Genomic DNA, 25,153 nt, shown 5'->3' with positions numbered 1-25,153 from the left:
CAGGACACTCGCCCTCCTGCCCCAAACCCAGGTTATAGAGGCTGTAGACTGCGGCGGGGTGCCCACCTACCCTGAAGATGTCATCTTCTGAGGCTGCAGACACAGCCTCCTTCATGGCCTTGTCCAGCTCCTCCTCGGCGGTCAGGTCCCCAGAGATAGCCCGGCGGATCTCAGGCCCCAGGTCGTGCAGGGTGCGCAGGCCAGCCTGGGCCGAGGGGACAGGGCGTGAGGGCCCAGGCGCCCACCCGACCCGCCACCCACCTTCCCCTCTGCCTCTCCCCAAGAAGGCCAGCTCTGGGGGTCCACAGTGGGTGCAGGCATGCTGAGAGGCAGTCTCAGAGGCATCGGTAGACCCCCAGCCCTTCCCCCTACTCCGTGAGCTCAGGAGGGCTGAGAGTCCAGGACTACAGAGGGCAGTGAGCGCAGGAGTCAGGGCGGGAGGGGAAAGGCCCCCTGCAGGCTCGGAATTTCAGGAAGGGACCCGTGGGAGCTTGGAACCTGGCAGAGGTGGGAGGAGGTCCCCAGGGGCAAGGGCCCCTCACCTGCAGGGACAGGGCATTCCTCTGGGAGGGCTTGCCCACCAGGCCTTGCTCTTTGCGCTTCTTGAACTTCCGGAAATACTCTTGGATCAGGAAAGTAGCGTAAAACTTGCCCACTGTGACCTCGTCATCTGAGAGCAAAGGGAGGACAGGGTTGGAGGTAAATGGGGGCTTGGACCCTGTCTGGGAGTTCTCAGCTTCTTAGGTTTTCTCAGTTTAACTTTTTTAAACTGATAAGAACAGATACAACACTTGATCTTAGACAAAAGGTTGAGAAGCGATCAATTTAATTTTTTTGAAAAGACACTCTCCACACACATGGTTGAAAAAGACAAAAATATACAAAAAGACCTGTGTACAGTGAAGGGTATCCCACTCCCATTTCCTTTCAGAGAACCTTTCTCATTCATTTCCTGAGTATTCTCCCAGAGATTCTTTATGCAAATACTTTCTGCAAGTCAGCAAATATATTCTTGTATGCATGCTCAGTTGCTTCAGTTGTGTCTAATTCTTTGTGGTCCCACGGACTGTAGCCCACCAGGCTCCTCCGTCCATGGGACTCTCCAGGCAAGAGTACTGGAGTGGATAACCATTCCCTTCTCCAGGGGATCTTCCCAACCCAGGGATCGTACCTGAGTCTCCTACAGCTCCTACACTGCAAGGAGATGCTTTACTGCTGAGCCACCAGGGAAGCCCCACATGGATTAGTATCCTCTCCTTTCTCACAGAAAATTAGCTTATCATCAAAATGATCTCCCACCTTGCTTTTTAAACCTAACTGAGCTCCAGGTGCCCACAGCTTTGGGCACAATTGCCCCTAAGCATTTATTCACTGAAAAATTTGATTATACTGAGTTGGCCAGAAAGTTTGTTTGGGCTTTTCTGAAGAAGCATCTTACAGAAAAATCTGGATGAACTTTTTGGCCAATCCAACAATATATTTTGTATTAAAGAGTTATATTTTAGTAATTGGATACAGAAGACAGATAGACAAGGTTGTCAAGGAGGAACAAAAAGGGGGTCCTAGGGGGTCATAACCCCCCTCAGGAGAAACAAAAGAGGGGGTCCTGGGGGCTCTTCCCCCAAGTCCCTGTCACCCCCACAGCTCCTAGCCGGGTGGGTTACGGGAAAGCCCCTACCTTGCAGTCTCCTTGACGTTCTCCCAAACCTGCAGGCATCCAGGGGCCTGCCTGGCCTCCCCAGTGACCTCAGGCTAGGACCAGGCTCCAGTCGGAACAGGTAGGTCTCGCGCAGGCTGAACGTGGGACCTGCATGTGCCCAGGGATTGGGGGTGGGTACTCACCTCCTGCAGGCGGCACCACTTGGTCCAGCAGTTTCATGCTAGTCCGTTTCCAGATTTTCTTGATGATGGCCCGCAGCTCCTCATTGGCCTGTTCCAGGTTCCCTGTGGGGGCACACAGGCTGACTGGCAGCTGTCCCCTGGGCCTCTGGTGGGCTAGGCTGGTCCCTGTGCGGGAGCCCACACGGCTGCCTGAGGGCTCTTCCCAGCGGCCCTGAACGTGGGTTCTGTCTCTTCCTCTGCAGGTTCCTGTGGCCCACCTCCATGCCCTCTTGGCCAGCTCTCCCCTGCCCCCACCTGCCGCTCAGCAGCCAGGGAGACCCTGCACCCCACTCGTGGCTTCTCCTCGTGGGGGCTGCCAGGGCCAGACTAAGCCCAACAGCCACCTGCCAGGAGGGCCACTGGGAGGAAGAGTGGTCTCCCTGCAGACCCGCGGGAGTGTCCATACCCAGGGGCTTCTGAGTCAAAGGCCTCTATTGGGTCTCCTCCTGGGGAGGCAGCAAAACCTCATGTGGGGCAGAAACCAGGAGATGGGGTCCTGAGATCAGGGGCCCCTAGGGGTCTACTTTCTCCACTGCCGAACAGGCTGTTTGTGTCTGGCTCTTCGGCTGGGACCTGCTTCAGTCTGACGACTATCTTGATGATGCTGACTCTGGGCTTCAGGCATCAGTGTACCTCATTCTTCCACAGGATGAAAATGTACATCCTCACTTTATATCAAGCCTTCAGGACCACAGCATGCTCCTTCCAGGAGTCTTCATTTCTTCCCTCCTTGGATAAACAAACCTTTCCTCTTGGACAGAATTGTAATCACAGTCATTGTGGAAAGTTTGGGAAAGGGAAGAAGGTAAAAGTAGTGAACAGATGTCATGGCTGGGTCCAATGCTTGCGGCAACCACAGCTCACGTGTCAGTGAGCTTCCTGCCTAGCCCTCCTGGTCACACATGCATGTACACCCAACCTTGTCCATTCCAGTCTTTTGTGGGCAGAAACAGGCCTGTTCATGCCTATTCCAGCTTGACTTGTGGCCTTGGCCACTCTTCAGCCTGAGTATCTTTTTACTGAGCAGCCGAACTTGAACTACTAAGAGTTTTCTTTTTTTTTAATATTAGCTCCTAATTTTGACATGGGTCTTGATTCTTCATCCTGGATTCCTGTTCTTCATCCTGGATATTTATGTCATTTTGTGGGAGGATTTAGCTGAGGGAAGGAGCCTCTTGGCTTGTCCACTGAACTGAATGTCACATGTCACTGCCTTCTTGTTTCACAAAGAAACCGAGGTGGAGAGAGCGCCGTGTGTTATCACGGTCTAGCCCCCTCGTCCTCCTGTCCAGGGCTCCTCTGGGAGATGGGATGGGCAGCCTGAGCCTCAGATCCAAAGGTCTGAAGGGGAAAATGAAACTGCCGGGTTTTCTCTAGTGACTGTGTTGCTGGGTTTCAGACTTTGCTCAGGTGACCCATGCACGCGGCTGGCACAGGATGCAGACTCGGTGTTCAGGGCAGGTGCTGGGACTCCGTCTCAAGCATGCCCCAGCTCCAAGAGTTGCTGCAGGATGCTGGGAGCAGCTACAGCTCCCTGGGTGCACCTCTGCCCTCCCAGAGCAGTTCTGACACCAATCGGCCACAAAGATGGCGGGTCAGCACAGCCCAGCCCAGCTGCTGCTGGCCATGGGCTGCTGCGGTACAAACCAGAAGACGGTCCCTGCCTCCAAATGGCATGGCCCTGAACAAGCGCAGGGGGCTCTGATGCCACCTGCTGGCTGGCTGTGCCTGTATGTGGGCAGGCCTGTGCTGACCTGGACCATGGTCACATCCACTGTGACCCCTTCCTGACGACACAAGGGTTTACTTTGCAAGGAAAGCTGGACATCTGAGATCCACCTGCAGCTGATAAAGCCCCATGGTGCAAGGGCTCGGCCCACTTCAGGAAGCGCTCACCTCCTGCCATCTGAACTTCACCCAAGGGGTCACTGGTACAATCTCTAAAAGTCACAGGCAAGGAGGCCACTCAAGGAACAAAGGCTGCCTGAGCAGGCCTGGTTCCGCTGATGTCCCTGGGGCAGGGGGGTAGGGGAGGATCACGCTGGGCTGCAGCTCTGACACCCCAAGGGCAGGGGGCCCCGGGACCCCGCAGGCACCGAGCTCAGCTCTGGCTGTCTCCACTAGGGGTCCCGGCCACCCCCATGATCTTACCTTCCGTCTTGATCCTCAGGGCTGTCCGGACCAGGGCAAACAGCGTGGCGTTGAACATGACGGTCCCGTCGCTGTTCAGGGGCATGTTCATGGAGACCAGCCGCTGGGGAGGGGGCACAGGAGTCAGCACAGCTGCTGGTTCTTGAAGGACCCGCCTGTGGAACCCCTGAGGTACCTCCAAGGCAGGAGGATGTGGGAGTCGGGTGGGGGGAGCCTCAAAACGTGTGTGCACGTCACTCTGTGGTTCCTTCACTGTCTGAGGACATGTATGCCGCAGGGAAGGAGCCCCAGTGCCTGTTTTGGCTCGGTCCTTTCTTTAGGCTCATGAAGACTACCCTCATCCCTGCAGGGGCACACTGGCCTGCCCAGGGTACCTGGAGGGTGTCTCGCCCCCCTACGCTGTGTCTCCCATGAGCCCAGTCCATCTCTTACTTTGCAAGCCACACGGTGAGGGCACAGCTTCCCAAAACCCAGGGGGGGCTGAATCCGCCGGAGCAGGGTCACCACATCCAGGTGCTTGATGCGTCCCCTGGAAGAGGCAGGAGAGGAGGGAAGGTCAGGAGGAAGGTCTAGGCTGGCAGCCCAGGACTGCTGAGCCCAAGGGTGGGGTCTCCTGTGGGGGGAACTCTCCACAGCTGGACCCTAGTGATCAAACTGGTGCCAAGCTGTAGAACTGGGTGGTAAAACTCAAAAACCAATCTACATGTTTAGATTTCTAAGGAGCAATTTTCCATCAGTGCTATATTTCAGTAGGCAATGAAAGGTGAAGGGATTTTAGCAGGCAATGAAATTGTCGGTATTTACTGCTGATTCCATCAATTAACCATCTGACCATCTAACCATCTGACACTTTTCTGAGAGTCAACTAAGCATGATGCCTGGACTGATGGACCTGTGGCAGGGATACAGCCAGGCCCTGCCTGGCCCAGACATCCTGACTCAAGTACATACTGGTTGCTCCAACATTATGACCACCTGCCTGTTCAATGGAAAAAAGCAGACATGGTCTTCACTCAGCCTAAGGCCTCCTATTGCTGGCCCTTGACCCTTGACCCTGGTGTCTTGTGCAGGTCAGGATTTGCAGTGGGTCCGCACAATGCTAACCCGTCTCGACTCTCTTTCCCACATGTGGTCACTCAACACCCTCTCAGGTAGGGGTCTTGGGTTTCCCTCTGGGCACTCACTTGGCTTCAGGGTCATACTCTGCCCAAATTCTCTTAAATTCGTCCAGGTGGTGGGGACCCAGGATGGACCAGTCCCTCGTCAGGTAGTCAAAGTTGTCCATGATGACGGCTACGAAGAGGTTGATGATCTGCAGAGGATGGGCACAGAGAGCTGTGGCTGCCAGGACCACGTGCTCGGAGGCCGGCGCTCCCGAAGGCCAGCCATGTGGCACCATGGAAACGCTGGCCTCCAGGACTTGGCTCTCTTGACTGAGGACCTGACCAGCTCCCCTCAGTTATGCGGCATGAACCCCACTGTGGGCTGGCAGTTTCCCTTACAGCCAGCTGCCAAGGTGGGGCTGCCAAGGACAGGGGAGACTGTCCACCACCCTTCTGTCGCTCCTCATCAAAGCGCCAGAGATGCTGGAGCGGCCTCCTGTCCTTGGGCATGAAGGCAGGAGCCAAGAAGAGACGAGGAGGAGGTGGCTGAGCTCACCCGGCCCAGCTCCTGCCCCTCCCAGCTTGTTGGGCCGTTCCAGGGACGCAGGCTTTCAGCCCAGCCTGGACCGCATGCCCAGCACGCAAGGCCGCTGGCCCCATCCGGCTTACCAGGAAGGCGCAGAGCATGTAGAAGCTGATGAAGTAGAAGACGGCGAAGCTGCTGCCACAGGGCGTCTCCCCCTCCGTGCTGTTGCCCGGCTCTGACTCGGGGGCGCACTTCTTGCCAGGCATGCAGGCCAGCATGATGTCCTGCCAGGCCTCCCCAGTGGCACACCTGTGACAGACCATGCCCAGAGCGGCTCACACAGCCGTCCTCCTGGGGGAACCACTGAATTGGGTCTGAAGCTTCTCAGGCCCCCAGCACTGGCATATCCACAGAATATACACACACAACACTGTCTCCATGCCTGAAAGTTTTATGGGAAAGGTAACACATTCCATCTTTTCTGCAAAGTCCCTTTTTCTGCAGTTCCTGTTAAGTGTTGAGATTTAGCCATTTGGATACATTTTAGTTCTGGTTTGTTCACCCTGTGTAGCAGGTGCTCTACATTCCATTAGAGCCCACCACCTGATTGGGCTTTTCCTTTCTATGCTGTCACCAGGGAGCCTGCAGCCACCGCGCAGGGCCTTCACGGAAGCTGGCTTCCAGGTGGACTCGCCAGTGGACAGCAGGTGAGTCCTCCCTGTGCTTGACCCTGCTTGTTCTCCAAGTGTCCATCTGACTCAGGCTCTGGCATCAGGCAGGAGAGACACCACTGCTCTACAGATGGGCCAGCTCTTTCCTCAGCTCCACCGGGGCGTGACTGACAAACGAGACTGTGAGCTGGAGTGCAGACCACAACGGTCTGATGTGTGTGCCCGCTGGAAAGGGCTCCTCCCACCTGATAACAAACTCATCCCCTCACAGCTTTATCCTATTTTGGTGAGAACATTTACGTTCTACTGTCTTAGCAAGTTTCAGTGATACGATCCATGTCATCAACTACAGTTACCATTTTACAGCTCAGACCTCAGACCTCACTCATCTGACGGCTCAGAGTTTGTGCCCTTTTGCTAGCCTCTCTCCAATCTGTCCACTGCCCCCCAACCCCGCCACTCCATTCCTCCCTCTTATATTCAGTTTCTGAGTTTAGACGTGTCAACGCTTGGTATTAGTGAATTTCATGTGATGGGTGTGAAATAATAATGTATTGCTGTTTTAACTTGGTTTTATAATGATGAAAAATCTTATTTCATCTGCTGAATGGCAGGTGTTTGCGGTCTGCCTCCTGGGCTGTCTTCCTGTTCATCTGCGGCATCTTCATACATTCTTTATATAAGTCCTCTGTTACACACCTCGTGACCAATGTCTTCCATTCTGTGGCTCGTTCCCAGCTCCACTGATGGTGTATTAAAAGAATAGAAGTTTTAAATTTCAGTGTGGTCAAATTGTAATTTTTCTTTAGTTTTGTGCTTTTTGGGCATCATGTCTGAAAAATCCTGCTGCATTCTAGGTTGTAAAAATATCCTTCTATATGTTCTAAAGGATACAAAATTTGCTTTTCATAATAATTTCATAATAACCCTTACTATGAAATTTATTTTGGGGTTTAATAGGAGATAGAAATATGCTTTATCTTCTTCTGTCCAGGTAACCAAGTTAAAAAAAATTTTTTTTTAACTTATTATTGGTTGTGCTGGGAGAAAGTGAAAAAGCAAGAGAATTTCAGAAAATATCTACTTCTGCTTCATTGACTATGCTAAAGCCTTTGACTGTGTGGGTCACAACAAACTGGAAAATTCTTAGAGATGGGAATACCAGACCACCTGACTTGCCTCCTGAGAAACCTGTACGCAGGGCAAGAAGCAACAGTTGGAACCGGACATGGAACAATGGACTGGTTCAAAACTGGGAAAGGAGTATGTCAAGTGTGTATATTGTCACCCTGCTTATTTAACTTATATGCAGAGTATATCTCATGAAATGCCAGGCTCGATGAATCACAAGCTGGAATCAAGATTTCCGGGAGAAACATCAACAACCTCAGATATGCAGGTGATTATCACTCTAATGACAGAAAGCCCAGAGGAACTAAAGAGCCTCTCAATGAGGGTAAGAGGAGCAAGAAAAAGCTGGTTTAAAACTCAAAATTAAAAAAACTAAGATCATGGCATCCGGTCCCATCACTTCATGACAAATAGAAGGGGAAAATTGGAAGCACTGACAAGATTTTATTTTCTTCAGCTCCAAAATCACTGCAGATGATGACTGCAGCCATGAAATTAAAAGACGCTTGCTCCTTGGAAGAATAGCTATGACAAACCTAGACCGCATATTAAAAAGCAGAGACATTACTTTGCCAACAAAGGTCCATATAGTCAAAGCTGCTATGGTTTTTCCAGTGGTCATGCACGGATGTGAGAGTTGGACCATAAAGAAGGCGTAGTGCCGAATAAGTGATGCTTTTGAATTTTGGTGTTGGAGAAGACTCTTGAGAGTCCCTTGGATAGCAAGGAAATCCAGCCAGTCCATCCTAAAGGAGATCAGTCCTCGGTGTTCTTTGGAAGGACTGATGCTGAAGCTGAAACTCCAATACTTTGGCCACCTGATGTGAAGAACTGACTCACTGGAAAAGACCCTGATGCTGGGAGAGACTGAAGGCAGGAGGAGAAGGGAAGGGCAGAGGATGAGATGGTTGGATGCCGTCACTGACTCAAGGGATAGGAGTTTGAGCAAGCTCTGGGAGACGGTGAAGGGCAGGGAGGCCTGGCATGCTGCAGTCCACGGGGTCGCAAAGAATCCGCTATGACTGAGCGACTGAACGACAACAACGATTTTGACCAAGTACCTCCCGTAAGTGGAATCGTACAGGAAACCTGGCCTTTTGTGACTTGTTTCACTGAACATCATGGCCTCAAGGTTTGTCTCTGTCATAGTAGGTGTCAGAACATCCTTCCTTTTTAAGGCCGAATCACGTTCCACTGTGTTGTACCCACATTGTGCTCATCCATTCTTCTCTCAAAGGACCTACAGTTGCTGACGTGCTGTAGCTACTGGGAATGCGGCTGCCACGAAGACAAGGGTGCAGGTGTCCCTTTGATGCCCTGCTTCCGATTCTTTCAGGTATTAGTATATGCTCACACGTGGAACTGCTGGGCCATACGGAACTTTTCATCTATTTTTCATATTTTGAGGAACCATCATACTGTTCCTCCACAGCGGCTGTTGGCCTTTCACACTCGCACTAGAATTGCACAGACGTCCCACTATCTCTGCCCCCTCAGCAGGACTTGTGCTCTCACAGGAGCCATCCTGATGGGGTGGGGTGGGGTCTCACTGTGGTCTTAACTTGCAGATCTCTGATGACTCGTGACGGTGAACATCTTTCATGCGCTCACTGGTCATTCACATATTTTCTTTGGAGCAATCCTCAACTTCTCTGCTCATTTCTAAGTTGCATTGTTTCTCAGGTCTTTGGCAATCCATTTCTTTGGCGTTTGTTTCTTCTTGAATTCTTGCCCTTTGGTTTACTTTTCTCGTCTTATTGCAAGGGATAAAACTTGTAGTATTGTGTTGAGACAGTGATAGTGTATGAGCTCATCTGTTATATTTATGGATTAGCTACTGCCTGATATGGAGGGAATGTTTGTGTCCCCTTAGAATTCGCATGTTGCAGCCCCAAACATCAGTGTGACAGTGCTGGCAGGCACTTAGGTTTAGAACAGGTCGTGGGGCTGGGGGTGCATGATGGGAGCAGCATCTTTATCAGAGCAGGAAAGAGACGCGCTCTCCTCTCTCTCCACAGCGTGGGGACACAGGCAACAGGACACTGTCTGCAGCCCAGGAAGAGGCTCCCACCAGGATGGGAATCATTGGTAACCTTGACCTTGAACTTCCAGCCTCCAGAAATGTGGGGAAAAAACACCTGCTGTTTGTGCCTCTCCATCCATCCATCCATCCGTGGCATTTGTTATGGCAGGCTGCCCAGACCAGAACATTATCTGTACATGAAAGAGGTTGTCTTCCTTTTTAAAATAGTTATTTATTTGGCTGCATCGGGCCTCGGCTGTCAGAGAACCCACCTGAAGAGGAGCAGCACGGCCTGGGGGAAGGTCTGGAAGTTGTTGTTCCTGTTGATCTCTGTTGTGTCATTCAGGGCGATTTTCCCAAACACCTGGCAGCGGGGAGGATGGGGTCAGCGAGTCATGGACACAGGGGTCCTGGTTCCCACCCAGCATCCAGTGGTCTTTTTAAGGGTCACAGCTGACCCTGGACAGACTGGCTCAGAAGCTGAACAAAGTTCAGAGGGCCTTGTGGGGGCAGGCACCTGCTGCCTTGTCCAGCCCCCATCCCAGCCCTCCACTTTGAACAAACATCCAAGAATAGCACCCCCAGCCCTTGGGAGGGGCCCTGGGAGAGCTGGTGGAGGCAGAGACTGCAACTCTGTCTTGCAGGGGCAAGGCTCACTGGCCTTCCTCTCTTTTGGCTGCAGATTCTAGACAACATTTTTCTCTTTAAAAGAAAACTTCATTGAGGAATAATTAACAAATCATTGTGTAACTTGGGGGAGTTACTCTCTATAGGAAGCAGAATCCAGTGGGCCATGGGGAGAGAGGGTCTCTGAGCTGCGCACCCATGGGACACCATGGGGGTGGGGGGAGGAGTTCCACTTCCGGTGATCTCTCTGACCCCAGAAGAGGGGAGTTAGGGGAAGTGGGCTGGGGGCCAGGAGTCCGTCCTACCTGCATCCCGATCACGGCGTAGATGAAAAACAGCATCACGATCAGGAGGGCCACATAGGGTAGGGCCTGTGGGACATGCGTGCGTGAGGCCAGTGGCGGGACCCCTCCCTGCGGCAGCATCTCTGGAGCCACCAGCTGCTGCCAGGCTCTGGAGGTACTTCCAGGAGTCAGACAGATGTTCTGGGCACTGAGGGGAGCCTGAGCCTGGTGTTGACCCTTCCCTTCCCCTTGATTTCAGGCAGCTGAGATCTGGGGTGGGGGACCCAGAAAGCTGGGCGCTGAGCTCGAGACAGCATGATGCCCCCTTGGCAGAAACTTCTAGAGTGAGCACAACGCCCTCCTGCTGCCTGCCTGCCCTCATGCAGCTGGAGGGCCAGGGGGATGCCCACCAGTCCCCCCACAGCTATAAGCTGTTCCCCAGGTGCAGCAAAGGCAGGACCAAGGGGCCCTAAACAAGAGCGAGATCCTGGCCCAAGCCTGCTTCCACCAGCATAGCTATGGGTGCTGGGCAGGCTTAACCTCTCTGAGCCTCAGTGTCCTTACCTGAGAAATGCGAGGAAAAGTAGTGACCTCAGGGATTTGGGGGTCTGGCTGACTTAAGGCCCACAAAATGCTCAGGCAGCACTGGCCTGTGGCTGGTCCCTGCATTTCACTTGCTCAGTGTCCCTGCCTCCTCCTGGGGAGGCCTCGGGCTTGCAGGGCATGGACGAAGCCTGCACACCTCCAGGTGGTGCCTCAGGCCCATGGGGTGTCCGTCCACCTTCAGGCCTGCTCCTCAGCCCCCTTCCCAGTCTAGGAACCGTCGGCGGTGGGTGAGTTTGTAGTCAACCGTGGCTATGGGACTCTGGGGTATGCCTAGGCCTGATCCCCACTGAGACCACTCAGGCCTCAGGAGCAGATGGCCGGGAGGGGGTGGGGAGGCACCTGTCCTGGTGGGTGGGGTGGAGTGCCCCGACAGCCCGGCCTCTTCCTCTGGCTGCAACTTCAGTCCTGCAACATGTTCAGGTGAGGACCCACCCTGAGCCTGTCCCTGGGCCCCTTCATACTGGGGATCTCTGTCTCAGGAAGCCCACAGTCAGGAGTTTCAGGTACAGGGGTCCCTATGCCAGTGTCTTCAGGAAGTTCGGGGACCTAACAGCTGTACTTCTTCCAACCTCAGACGTGTATGAGACTCGTTAGACAGGGCAGGGCCAGGGCCAGCTGTCCCACTTTTAGGAGGAAGTGACTCTTGGGAGCAGAGATCAACCCTGCAGTTGGCAGCCCTGAGCCCCCTCGGGGACAACAGTTCCTGGGGAGTCTGGCGAAGTCTGCAAGCAGGTGTGAAGAGCAGACCCTGCTGGACCGCCTCTGGGAGGTGTTAACTGCCCAATGCTGATGACGCCTAAGCTGGGAGCACCATCCAGGGGGAGCTGGGGGGTGGGCAGGGCTGGCTACCTGGAAGGACTTGATGAAGGTCCACAGCAGTGTCCGGATGCCCTCCCCACGGCTCAGCAGCTTGACCAGACGCATGACCCGGAAGAGGCGGAAGAAGGTGATGGAGATGCGAGAGTTCTCCTCCGCGTTCTGGGGCCGTTAACACAGCAGTTACCAGGCGGGTGGGCGGGCGAGGCTGCTCGGCACGGCCCGGGGTTGGGGTAGAGGTGAGCGGGGTGGTGGGCTGCACTAGACTCTCAGGCGCCCAGGGGTGGGAGGGCCAGCCCCTGGCCTTGGCAGCGCCCAGCAGTGCCCTGGCCCCGATCGTCTTCCCCAGCACCCCTAGTCTTCCCCACCTCTTTGTGGGGCGGGGTGGGGGGAACAGGTGATTCTGTAGGAATTCCGTCTGCTTTGAGATATAGGCTGAGAACCACTCCAGGGGCCCCAGTCTCCCTCCTACCCGGCCCGGCTCAGGGTCCTTCATTCCCAGTGGGACCGGCTCACTGCCAGGTGGCACTGGGGTCCTGGTGGGCTGCCCACGGAGGGGTCTTGCTCCCTGGCTGCCCAGACTCGGCACTCTAGGTGTCATCTCCCCAACTTTACATAGCACCCCCGCCCAGGCTGCGGGCTGGCCTGGGGTGTTGGTGCTGGGACCAGGCCTGGCTGCCCCCCTGCTGCCTTCCACCCGCCTTGAGCCTTCGTTTCCAGGCTGCAGACCTGGAAGGGTTGGGGGCATGGGCTGGGTGGGCCAGGGCAGCAAGAGTGAGCTCTGGATGAGTCCGGCCTGGGTGTGAGAGGACCAAGGGGCCCTGCTCAGGGTGTCCTGGAGGGGGCGGGGGCCAGAGCCGGCAGGCGCCTGGCCAGGTCTAGGGACAAGACCGGCTGCCCTGTCACCGTCTGCCTCCAGACCTCAGGGCACTCAGCACAGACAGACCCCTGACCCCCTCCTGCCCACATGGGACAGAGAGCTGGGGGTGCTGGCCCCGGGAGCTGGCTGGCTCCCCAGCGCTAGTGCAGCCCCCAGCCCTTTGACACCAGGAGAGAACGGACCTTTGGGCTTCCTGTTACTGCTCCTGCCGCAGGCCTCCTGCTTGGAGGCGTCTCTGGGTTGTTGCTGGGCCCTGTGTGGCCACCGCTTCTCAACTCTCAGCTCCTCTGGCTTTACTTCTAACCATCTCCAGGTCAGATCCGGCCTGACAACACCCATGAAAATCCCACCAGCATGGGAGCCCTCGCGTCCCGTGTCTAACCCTGCGGCTGCTCCAGGGGCCTCTCCTCTCATCTCCAACACAATAGGACACCCCAAGGAGCAGGTTCTGCAGATACCCGCACACCTTGCTCTGCCCCGGGAGAGGCTCACCTAGCCTTCTTTCTGAACCAAAGCTGCTCTCCAGGCAGGCCCAGGGCTGGGAGGAGCTGGCAGCAGGCTGCCCATCTCCCAATATGGGAAACCATCTGCCTGTGTGGTTTGAAGTCTTTGATGCCCTTCCTCTTTGCATACTTGAAATTCTACTTTCTCTCCTTAAAGAAGGTTGTGTCCACCAGAGGAGGATGCAGAGGAGGCTCAGGGATTTGTAACTTGGCCGTCGGCACTCCCCTACCCCACCATGCTCAGGAGGAGAGGAAGAAGAAAGCACCAGCGCACATGGAACCTCAGCTATGCGGTGAGTTTGGGAAGTGGGTGCCACAGGGGCATCTACATCTGACTTGTTAAATAGCCAAACTCGAGCTTGCGGCCTGAGTGGTCCTGGGCGCCCGACACTGCAGGTGCCCAACGCTCTACTGACCAGGCGAGGGGCAGGACGGCCAGGGTCAGCCCTTCCAGCCATGGGCATGGGCTTTGTCAAGGAATGCCATCCTGGGTCTTGCCTCATCTGCTCACTTCGGGGCTTGGGGAATCAACCCACATTCCAGTCCTTTTACAAACTCACACTTGTTCCATGTACGAAGTCTCACTGCAGCCTCTTGGAGACAGCTGTTCCAAGGTGACTTCAAGGTCAATTGAAGTGGCTACTCTGTCACTTTAGTCAAAGACTCCTGCAGCAGGGGTGGCCCCAACCACACAGCCTGCTTAAGGGATGCAGGCATGTGGCCCATTCTAATGCCCCTCATAGGTAAGGATCCCACCTTAATCTCTCGCTGGGGCCTTGATCAGAGCTCCCAGGAGCTGGTGATCAGGAGGGACCCCCTGCCTCTCCACCTCCACTACATGACCTCTCCTTCCTCTTTCCCAGGGGCCTCGCCATGGTGCAGGCCAGTGTCCCGTGCAAACCCCACACCAGATTAAGGCTGGAGATGCCAACAAGCAGGTCCTCAGGATGTTTAACAGGAACTGGCCCTCTGGTCTGATTCTCTCCCAGTGGCTTTTCAGACGGTCAAGGTCACAGTGAATTGCCACCCACAGGAAAGCTCATGGACGAAACATCACACCAACAGCACTGACAGCTCGCAGACCAGGCAGGCAAGGCGCATGGCAGACACGGGTGGGTGACATGCATCGGGGCTGGGCTCCGAGATGCCGGGGGTTGGGGGAGGCAGTGGGGACGTTAGGGGGGGTCACAGAAGCTGAGAGCGTGGTCTGGAGGCTCGGTCTTACCATAAAGGGAGAGCATTGCGTATGTTCAGCTGGCTTTAAAGAAAGGCAGACAGAGATAAGCTGTAATGAGTCTCCCAGGAAGAGGCCCGCGTTCCAGGTCTCGGCGACACAGGAGCAACCCAGTGGCAGCAGAGGGCAGGAGGGCCAGGTGCCGGGGCCCCGGCCTGGCAGGCACGGGGCATGTCCGCCACCGGCTCCCACCCAGCTAGGCTCTTGGGTGTTCTGCCCAGAACCATCTCTGGTGACACACTAATTCACACTCGTTATCACTGAGGTCTTCTGGATTTTGAAGGTGGATTTTGTGTATTTTTAATCAGCTCTGTGTCCTGAGACAGCTTCCAGGGGCTGGCACTGCACACACCTACCCAGCACTGCCAGCTGAAGCTGAAAGGCCTTGCCTGTGCCCCTGGCAGCTTTTGGCCCACAGGTGTTTGAGCCAAGGAGCCCTGGGGCGGTGACCCTCCAGGTTCCAGGGAGGACCGAGGTTTGGGTACCCCTGTGTGGCAGGGCCAGCCTTCGAGCTGAGATTCCTGGTCCCCGGGTATGGACTGTGGCCACAGGCATGAGATAACGAGTGTGGACTTGGTTTTTAAATTTGAAAGCCCTACACACAATTGAGGACATTAGTGTTAATGCCCTGAGCAGCTGTCCTCACAGGCCTGACCACGGGCTCACTAGGGGGCAGGGGACTGGCTGCAGGCGAGCTCTGGGCAGCCCAGAGCTGCACCTGGGGAGGCACCTTGCCCTTTGGCCCCTGGACGGTCCTGGCCCCCAGAGCTGCCAACTCCACCTTCACTCCACCTCCACAGCCGCCCTCCACTGTCAGAGCGTTGCTCCTGTGTTTTGTTCTCAAGGTACAAACAAAGACAACGTATAACAGGGCTTCTGAAGGACGGAATTGTGCACAACCAGATATTTGCTCACAGGCTGAAAATTCTTCTTTGGTAATAGATTTCTCAGCAAATTCCTTTTTTTCCCAAAGCAAGTTGGGAGGTGTCCTTTTTGTGGACTGGCGGGGACACAGGATGAGGGATGGGAGGAGGAGGGAAGAGAGAGGACGCCGCTCTGGTCACTTGTGGACCACGGCTGAGGGCTGTCCCTGCTCCTCGAGGGGCCTGGCTGCCAGGTCCACCCACATGCCTGCAGGGGGCGGGTATCTAGGAAGGGCCGGAACAGCAGGCCGGGACGGAACACGGAGACAGACACAGACACACACGCACACGCATGCACGCGGGAAGCTTCTGGTTGGTTGGGCCTGTGCCCCGCATGAACACCCAGGAGCTTCGTGTTTCAGGGGTTCTGTGGGCGAGGGGCACAAGGCCTCCATACACATTTAGGGCTGGGGCTCTGGCCACTGCTTCCATCTGGATGCACCCTGAAAACCACCAGAGCTGCCCATACTCCTAACATCCCTGGGCAGAGGCTTGAAGTCTTCTGGTCAACCGCAGCCTGAATGGGACCAGAAGGGCTGACTCAGAGGGCCCGCCCACTTGGGTCACCTGGCCCAGCCCAATGAGCCTTGGCCAAGACAGAATTAAAACTACTTATTTTACTTCTTAAACATTCAGTATTCTTCCTCTGGGATATTAGGCTTTTTTAATGTTATTTTTTAAGCATAACTTTTCATTGTTTCTTTTTTGCCTGTGCTGCCCAGAACATGGGACTTTAGTTTCCTGGCCAGGGATCAGATCCATGTCCCTTGCAGGACTCTGGGGGCTGAACTGGGGAGCCCCGTTTGTGCTGGCAGTCATGCAGGGAGTGGCTGGAGCCTCAGGAGCCACACTGTTGTTCATCTGCAGCCTGATAGCCTGCCATGTGCTGTTACCAACAGAATTCATACTACACGGGGCTGATTACAAGATTACTAGGATTGTTTTATCTTCCTTGGGAGGAACAGTCATTCAAGCAGACAACCAACAAGAGGAGCTCGAACAAAGTAAGCTTGTCACGAGCACTCACAACACAAAGTCCCATATGTGGGTGGTGTGGGGTGGGGCAGATAGACACATAGAGACAGAGAGAGAGAGACAGAGATGGACACAGTGAGGCTGATGGGTGGAGAACAGACTCAAGGAAACGAATAAGCAGAAGCAGGAAGTGACGAGAGAGTGAGTGCTTTGGGGGCGTGGTCAGTGTTTTGGGGCCAGAGATTGGCTCCCTCACTTGCTCCACGAGCTTAGGGAACAGTTGAGGTCCCTCAGCTGTGGATGGTCTTTGGCTGAGCTGGCTGCTGGGGACAAGCATCACGGGCTGACTCGAGGGCTGGCCGTGTGGCGGAACAGGGCTGTGACCTGCCTGCTTCCTTCTGTCCAGTCGTCTGATTTAGGGCAGAGGGGGGTTGAAGGGCTTCCCTGGTGGCACTAGTGATAAAGCATCCACCTGCCAATGTAGGAGACGTAAGAGATGCGGGTTTGATCTCTAGGTCGGGAAGATCCCCTGGAGGAAGAAATGGCTATCCACTCCAGTATTCCTGCCTGGAAAACCCTATGGACAGTGGAGCCTGGCAGGCTACAGTCCACGGGGTGGCAGAGTCAGACACGACTGAAGCAACAGAGCACGCACGCACAGGGGGCTGCATGTGGAAAGAAAAACAGAATGGGGCAGGAGAGGAAAGGAAATGAGATGGGAAACACATGCACACCCATGGCTGATTCATGTCAATGTATGGCAAAACCACTACAATGTAAAGTAGCTCCAATTAAATTAAAAAAAAAAAAAGAAAGGAAATGAGATGACAGAAAGGGAAAGGGTCTTGGTCAGAAGGCTCAGAGCGAGTGGGTCCCCATTGGGTCCTGGCTGTCAGGACGCTGGACAGCTAATATGGCCAGGCTGAGAACCCCCTCCAGGGGCCTCTTGGCTCAGGCCCGAGGGAAGGATCTTCCTCCAGGCCTTGACTTGGGGACACTCTCTGCCCCTACCCTGGAGGCCTGATCAATCTGCTGCCCAGCACATGGACCTCGTTCTGCAGGTGGAGGCTAGGCTCAGGAAGCGGCTCCCCGCGTCCACCTGGACTGCGGCCTGTCGGGGCCCCGCTCATGGCGGGCAAGCAGGGCTCTGCTCAACCTCTCGGGGCCAGCTTCACTTACAAGCAGAGGAGAAAGTGCCCTTCAGGACAGGGGGAGGCCAAGGTCCACCTTCTCACTAGGGGTCGTGCTCCTGAAGGCCTCACGTCCACACCCAAGGTGCTTCGCTAGGTCCAGCCTCACCTCTGTTCTTTTAAAGGCATTGTTACTTCCTGGCAGGCAGCCTCCTGAGTCAATACCGCCCTCTGTGACCAGTGTTTTGGGAACAAGGCGCCTTGGTGGCTTGTTGGGGGCACTGGGTGGGGATGGCGCTGAGGAGGGGAGGGGCTTGAAGGGGCTCCAGGAGCGGGGGTGGGGGCGGCACAGGAAGGTGGCAAGGATCATGGCTCCCCCCTCAGCTTGGCCCGAGACCATCAGTCTGATTTAATCGACCTCAGAAGCAACCCAGGCCAGGCAGACCACTGCCATCTGGACACTGACGTCTGTTCTGGCCCCTCGGCTGCGGTGGGGGCAGGGAAGCTGGGCAGGGAGCCAGGCATGGTCTGTGGGTTGGGTGGAGGGAGGGAGGCTCTGACTCAGCCCGGGTGGGCGTGCAGCAGACGCTCTGACTCAGGACATGGCCAAAGTGGGAGCCAGTGAGGGCAGTCGTTGGAAGCCAGGCCCATGGGTGTGTGGTTAAAAGACAGCTGGTTCCAGGAGCCAGGTGGGCAGCACCCACGTGGGGCCCCAGCATGCATCCCGGAAGCTCTGAGCTGAGTCCTGTCCCATCCGTGTCCCCTCCGCCCACTTTCTCCTCCTGTTCAGCAGGCAGTGGGTGTGCGCGGGGGTGCTCCACACTTCTTGTGCCCTTTGGTCTCCAAGCCCCACTGGCCCACAGGCCGGGTGTCCAAGCATCCCCACGTGAGTGTTCCGACTCCATGGCCCCCGATCTCCACACGTGGACCTGCCAGGAGGTGTCCAGCCCTGAGGCGAGTTGTTGCTCTTGGCCACATGGCTTCCTTGTCCCCAGCTAGGGACACCTGTGTTCCTGACGAAGGACCTGGGCCTCCCAACACTTCCTGTCACTGTCAGCAGGGGAGGGAGGTTGCGGGGCGGGTGGGGGGAGGTGCTGGCTGAACCCCTGGAAGCTTCCACGGATTTCCTTCTGGAAAAAGAATTTGAGACTTGAGGGACAGAGGAGGAGCGGGGGCTTCCTCAGGGACACGAGGAGGAGGAGGAGGAGGTGCCGTGTCGGGAGGGGCTAGGCATCTGGGCCACAGACATGGACAGCTGGGGCCCGGGGCCTCCTCCGGTCACATGGTGGGATCCAAGGCATCTTCCAGAGCAAGGGGGTTGTCCTGAGCCAGAGGCCTCATGCCTGGATCGCTGTGTCCCCCTTCCAAATGGTCGAGTGGCTTCATCCTTGATTCCTGTGCACAGCAAACAGGTCCCTGGACCATGGACACCTCTTCCTAAAGGTGCCAAAACCTCCCCTTCGTGCTCAGGTGAAGCCCCAAAGCTGGTGCTCTCCCTGAGCCCCCGCCCTGCTCGTCCTGCCCAGGGACCCACAAGGGCATCACCGCACTTGCTTCAGGTCTTTGCTGCTGCTGCTGTCGCTCAGTCGTGTCTGACTCTGTGACCCCATGGGCTGCAGCACGCCAGATTTCCCTGCCCTTCACCATCTGCCAGAGCCTGCTCACACTCATGTCCATTGAGCTGATGCCATCCAACCATCTCATCCTCTGTCGCCCCCTTTTCCTCTTGCCTTCAATCTTTCCCAGCATCAGTGTCTTTTCCAATGAGTTGGCTCTTTGCATCAGGTGGTCAAAGTATTGGAGCTTCAGCATCAGTCCTTCCAATGAATATTCAGGGTTGATTTCCTTTGGGATTGACTAGTTTGATCTTGTGTCCAAGGGGCTCTCAAGAGTTTTCTCCAGCACCACAATTCGAAAACATTAATGCTTCAGTGTTCAGTCTTCTTTAGGGTCCAACTCTCACATCCATACATCACTACTGGAAAAACCATAGCTTTGACTATATACACCTTTGTCCGTAACGTGATGTCTCTGCTTTTTAATACCGTCTAGGTTTGTCATAGCTTTTCTACCAAGTAGCAGCGTGTTCTCTTTCCATTTTTAGGTTTTTGCTTTGTTTAGACTCACCTCTTCACTACAGCTCATCTTCCGAGAACAGCACCTGTCTTCTCTGCTCCCCACCTTCTGATGCTCTCACTTGGTACTTCTCATCTTTCGCATACTGTGAGACTTCCGGCTTTCTGTGCCTGATCATCCCCTGGCTCAAGGATGCTGGCTTTTGAGGACAGGCTTCTGTTTGGTCCACGAGGGATCCCAGGTGCCCGGCACACAGAAGGCAATGATGGTTCCTAGGAAGCCCACCTCCCTAGGGGGCACCAGAGCCTGGGAGAGGCGGGAGGACGGAGCTGTTGAAGGGAAGGGGGTGAATCTGAACCTGGGCAGTATCTAGAGGGGTGAAGTCAGCATCTGGTGATTTCAGGAAAGACAGTCAAAGATGAGGAGTTACAGATGAGGAGCCTCCAGAAATCCTAAGGCTGGAATGGAACGTTCATCCCAGAAGGGAGGTTTGGTGAAGAAAGGAGAACTAGAAAACTCAAGGTGGGGGGCGGAGCTGGAGCAGTACCCAGCAAAGTCTTGGTGCCGAGCTCTTCCCTGCCCCAGGGAGCGCCAGGCCCCAGGCTGCTGCTGACAGGAGGCAGAACCTGCAGTAGAGGGCCCTGCCTGGGGATGAAGTGCCGCTGTTCCTGTAACTGGACCCCCTGATTCTGGCTGCTGTCCAGGTGCAGGGCCATGTCCCTGCTATAGGCCAGGCCTGCCTGGCTTGAGTTACAGGCAGGAGTCAGTGAGCTTGCCTTGATCCTGCCACACCCGCCAACCAAGAGTTCAGCGCCTCTGGGAACAAGGGCTGTGAGTCTGTGATTGGCAGGGGTATTGGCAGGGAGCTTGGAAAGAATGTCCTTGGCTTGGTGCCACGTTCTCTCCCCTTCAACAGCGCTCTACAGTGTATGCCAGGCTTCTACATGAACGCTCTTAGCTGAGCTTCAATACCTGGCAGTAATATCACACTCCCCAGACCATGGAGGAGCAGCATTAGGACTCCAGCCCTCTGGCCCCTGCCTGGGGTGACAAGGTGCATCTCCTAACTGCATGTGTGGGAGGGAAGGGAAACAGTGGGGGTTGCATGGAGGGTCTCCAGTCCCCGCTTTGCTCTCCATTACAGGCACTGTCCCCGTTCTATCTCCGGACCACCCTCCCCATGACTTCTGATAGACTCCTCCATCTATGGAGTGAGGAGCATCTCCACGTGCGCGTGGGCAAAGGAAGCCTGGGAGGAGCTGAGTGGCTTCCAGCTGGAAGGGGAGCTGGCCTGTAACTTCTTGTTTTGAAAATAAAAGACCTCCTGTGGTTCTTTCGGATATAAACCATGGAACATATGGGCTGAGCCAATCCTGGCCAGCAGGAGGCCATGCACGAGAGGGGGATGTGGGATTCACGTGTTAACAAAGGGCACCGCGGACGAGACAGACAGCAGTGCTAGCCCCAGGTGTGGGGAGCCAGCCACCCTGGGAGGCCTGGGCTCCAGTCGAGGGGCGGGAAAGGCACTGATGGGCTGCACCTTCACCTATGCTCAATTTCACCTGTGCTCAACCTCACCAGTGCCCCGTCCTCACCCATGCCATGCCCTCACCTGTTCCCTGGCCAATGGGGATGATCACCCTTGACTGTTAGGCTCAGGGGGATGGACTCCAGAGCTCGAGGCCATGACGACTTGTAAATGGAAACCGTGTACAGATGGTGGTTTTGCATGTGATGCCACTCGCCAGTCCTGGGGTCCTGCACCACCCCAACCCCGACAGCCAATTTTGGGGGTAGAAATTTTATAACCTAGAAAATTTTCCTTTGTCTTTACTTTTTGTTTAAAAACAGCAGTCAGCTCAGTCACTTGGTCATGTCTGACTCTTTGTGACCCCCTTTGTCCTTCACTATTTCCCTGAGTTTGCTCAAACTCATGTCCATTGAGCTGGTGATGCCAGCCAACCATCTCATCCTCTGTTGTCCCCTTTTCCTCCTGCATTCAATCTTTCCCAGCACCAGAGTCTTTTCCAATGAGTCAGTTCTTTACATTAGGTGGCCAAAGTATTCGAGCTTCAGTTTTAGCATCAGTCCTTCCAATGAATATTCAGGACTGATTTCCTTTAGGATTGACTGGTTTGATTTCTTTCCTGTCCAAGGACTCTCAAGATTCTTCTTCAGCACCACAGTCTGAAAGCATCAATTCTTCCATGCTCAGCTTTTTTTATGGTCCAACTTTCACATCCATACATGACTACCAGAAAAACCACAGCTTTGACTAGACAGATCTTTTGTCGGTAGTCTCTGCTTTTTAATATGCTGTCTAGGTTTGTCATAGCTTTTCTTCCAAGGAGCAAGTATCTTTTAATTTCATGGCTGCAGTCACCATCTGCAGTGATTTTGGAGAAAATAAAGTCTCTCACTGCTTCCACTGTTTCCCCATCTATACGCCATGAAGTGATAGGACCAGATGCTATGATCTTAGTTTTTTGAATGTTGGAATTTTAAGCCAGGTTTTTCACTCTCTTCTTTCACTTTGATCAAGAGGCTTTTTAGTTCTTCTTTGCTTTCTGCCATAAAGGTGGTGTCATCTGCATATCTGAGGTTATTGATATTTCTCCTCACAATCTTGATTCCAGCTTGTGCTTCATCCAGGCTGGCATTTCACCTGATGTACTCTAAGTTAAATAAGCAAGATGACAATATGCAGCCTTGACATACTCCTTTCCCAATTTGGAACCAGTCCATTGTTCCACATTCAGTTCTAACTGCTGCTTCCTGACCTGCTACAGATTTCTCAGGAGGCAGGTAAGGTGGTCTGGTATTCTCATCTCTTTAAGAATGTTCCACAGTGTGTTGTGATCCACACAGTCAAAGGCTTTGGTGTAGTCAATGAAGCAGATGTTTTTCTGGAATTCTCTTGCTTTTTCTATGATCCAATGGATGTTGGCAATTTGATCTCTGGTTCCCCTGCCTTTTCTAAATCCAGCTTAAACATTTGGAAATTCTCAGTTCATGTACTGTTAAAGCCTCACTTGGAGAATTTTGAGCATTACTTTGCTAGCATGTGAGATGAGTGCAATTGTGCGGTAGTTTGAGCATTCTTGTAGCTCAGTTGGTAAAGAATCTGCCCGCAGTGCAGGAGACCCGGGTTCGATCCCTGGGTTGGGAAGATCCCCTGGAGAAGGAAATGGCAACCCACTCCAGTATCCTTGCCTGGAAAATCTCATGGACAGAGGAGCCTGGTGGACTGCAGTCCATGGGGTCACAAAGAGTTGGGCATGACTGAGCGACTAACACTAACTTGAGGATTCTTTGGCACTGGAATGAAAACTCACCTTTTCCAGGCTTGTGGCCACTGCTGAGTTTTCCAAGTTTGCTGGCATATTGAGTGCAGGACTTTAACAGCATCATCTTTTAGGATTTGAAATAGTTCAGCTGGAATTCCATGACTTGCACTAGCTTTGTTTGTAGTGATGCTTCCTAAGGACCACTGACTTCGCACTCCAGGATGTCTGGCTACAGGTGAGGATCACACCATCATGGTTATCTGGGTCATGAAGATCTTTTTTGTACAGTTCTTCTGGGTATTCTTATCACCTCTTAATATCTTCAGCTTCTGTGAGGTCCATACCATTTCTGTCCTTTACTGTGCTCATCTTTGCATGAAATGCTCCCTTGGTAGCTCTAATTTTCTTGAACAGATCTCTAGTCTTTCCCATTATATTGTTTTCCTCTAGTTCTTTTCATTGATCTCTTAGGAAGGCTTTCTTTTCTCTCCTTGCTAGTTTTTGGAATTCTGCATTCACATGGATATATCTTTCCTTTTCTCCTTTGCCTTTCATTTTTGTGTGTGTAAATGCATATGCACAGAAAAAAAAAACCACATCAGGCTGAGTGATGACGTGGGCCTGGCCGCAGTGGCCTTCTGGCCTAACCCCAGAAGACCCTGGGACTGGGTGTGTCTTGTGCACCAGGGGCCTCTCTGCTGTTACCTTCCTGCCCTTGGTTCCTGCACAGACCCCCACAGAGATCCCTCCTCCAGAGGCAGGCCCACCCTGACCTTCCCTGGTCTCCCCCGAGAGGGCCCCTTGGTCTGAGCACAGGGCCCTGGTCAAGGATATGCATGTACAGGGATCCGAGAGCAACCTGGGGCCACATGGAGGAGCAGGGAGTGGTGCGAGGGAGAAGAGGCCTAGGTTAGGGGGAGCTCAGTTTCCTTGTGCTCCAATGATTTACCGGATAAGGTCAAGGAAGTGCGTGTACTCGGGAGTTTACACACACACACACACACACACACACACACACACACATACACCACAAGACAAAGACAACCCCAGGGGATCCCTGAGACAGAGGGGCAACCAAATCTGGGCAGTGGGTCAAGCAGGGAGAGGCGAGGTTGACAGCAGGATGTAACGGACTCCTCCCAGCATCCATCCCCGGGAAGGGGCAGACAGGCTTCTGATGGGGAATCAGGACAAGAAGTAATGTCAGTTAAGTGACTGGCAGCCAGCTTTGGGGTGGGGTAAGGACTGGGGTAGAGGGGCTGATGGTCATGGGGGGTTTCTGACACCTTAGATCAGAACCCTTCAACATCTGCTCTGAGCTGTTACTCAACGGTTCAGTGCATCAACATTTGTGCAAACATTATCAAGTCTCTTAACCAATAAAAAACTATGACAAGGAACTAAACCACACATGTTAAAGACCAGCCACAAGAGGGCTCGCCTACAGAGAGAGAGAGAAGGTTGAGCATGCCGGGGACAGACAAGCGTGTGCAGGGGTTGAAGACTGTCTAGGAGGGGCAGCTCCCAGGAGCAGGTGCAGGAGGCCCTGGAGCCAGGCTGGGGGGTGGGCCAGGGAGAGCCAGGCAGGGGCAAGGCTGGTCCTCAGGGCAGGTTCATGTGGGGCCAGGTGCTCCATAGTAAGCAGAAAGGGGGCTGGGGGGAGGAGCCCTCTCCAGAGAAGAGGGATACAAGTGTTCTCCCAGTGAGGGGCCCTTCCAGCATGAATACGGAGCTGGGTGGGCTGAGAGGGCTGGTCAAGTAGGAACCTCTGCCTGCCCGGGGTCCTCAGGAGAGGCTTTTCCCGGATGCCGGAGCAGGAAGGGGCTGGGCAGCCCCGGCAGCTGCCCAGGGCTTGTAAACAGCCCTCCATTGCCTTACTCTGGGGCCCTGGGGCTGCGTCCTCCTAGACAGTGTGCATCATGCCAGGCTGATTGTAAAGAGGAGAGGAAGGGATGCAGGAGTCAGAACTCGGAAGGAGAGGAGGGCCTAACTCGTTCCAAATGTTAGAAAAAGAGAATAAAGAAATTTCAAGATAAAGCAACAAGAAAAAAATCCTTTAAACCAATTTAAACAAACAAATGAGAATAACAAAGTGGAAATGAGCTGGGAGGAGGAGAGGAGGCAAAGGAGAGCGATGGGGGTGAGCGTGAGGCAGGCACGGCGTCACAGGGCGGGACGCCGGTACTTACGTTTACCTCGGTGATGGCTATATCAACAATGCTACCCACAACAATCAAGGCGTCAAATGTGTTCCATGCATCACAGAAATAGTGCTGCATGGGCAGAGGAGCCGAGGGAGGGAGGGAGAGAAAAACCAGCGACAAAG

The 25,153-nt window shown here is 54.3% G+C and overlaps 1 protein-coding gene and 1 pseudogene across 7 annotated transcripts in view; both read right to left on the bottom strand.

Annotated features, from left to right (window-relative positions):
• The window catches only part of CACNA1C (calcium voltage-gated channel subunit alpha1 C), a 462,078-nt gene that overhangs the window by 14,544 nt on the left and 422,381 nt on the right, over nt 1–25,153 (bottom strand). For 4 of the 7 annotated variants that reach the window (XM_042248240.1, XM_042248241.1, XM_042248246.1 and 1 more), the window contains 12 exons: nt 25,017–25,100; nt 14,428–14,460; nt 11,853–11,981; nt 10,419–10,484; nt 9,759–9,850; nt 5,805–5,970; nt 5,217–5,344; nt 4,465–4,561; nt 4,033–4,135; nt 1,843–1,944; nt 543–670; nt 71–205 (listed from right to left, as the gene is read on the bottom strand). In XM_042248240.1, coding sequence (XP_042104174.1) covers nt 71–205; nt 543–670; nt 1,843–1,944; nt 4,033–4,135; nt 4,465–4,561; nt 5,217–5,344; nt 5,805–5,970; nt 9,759–9,850; nt 10,419–10,484; nt 11,853–11,981; nt 14,428–14,460; nt 25,017–25,100 — 1,263 coding nt within the window. The remainder of the gene's footprint in view (nt 1–70; nt 206–542; nt 671–1,842; nt 1,945–4,032; nt 4,136–4,464; nt 4,562–5,216; nt 5,345–5,804; nt 5,971–9,758; nt 9,851–10,418; nt 10,485–11,852; nt 11,982–14,427; nt 14,461–25,016; nt 25,101–25,153) is intronic. The other 3 variants (XM_042248242.1, XM_042248243.1, XM_042248245.1) reach the window with 2 other exon arrangements.
• LOC114114285 (U2 spliceosomal RNA) lies at nt 616–821 on the bottom strand (annotated as a pseudogene).

This window comes from Ovis aries, chromosome 3 (assembly GCF_016772045.2).
Source record: "Ovis aries strain OAR_USU_Benz2616 breed Rambouillet chromosome 3, ARS-UI_Ramb_v3.0, whole genome shotgun sequence".
Classification (NCBI taxonomy): domain Eukaryota; kingdom Metazoa; phylum Chordata; class Mammalia; order Artiodactyla; family Bovidae; genus Ovis; species Ovis aries.
This window is presented reverse-complemented; position numbering and strand designations above follow the sequence as displayed.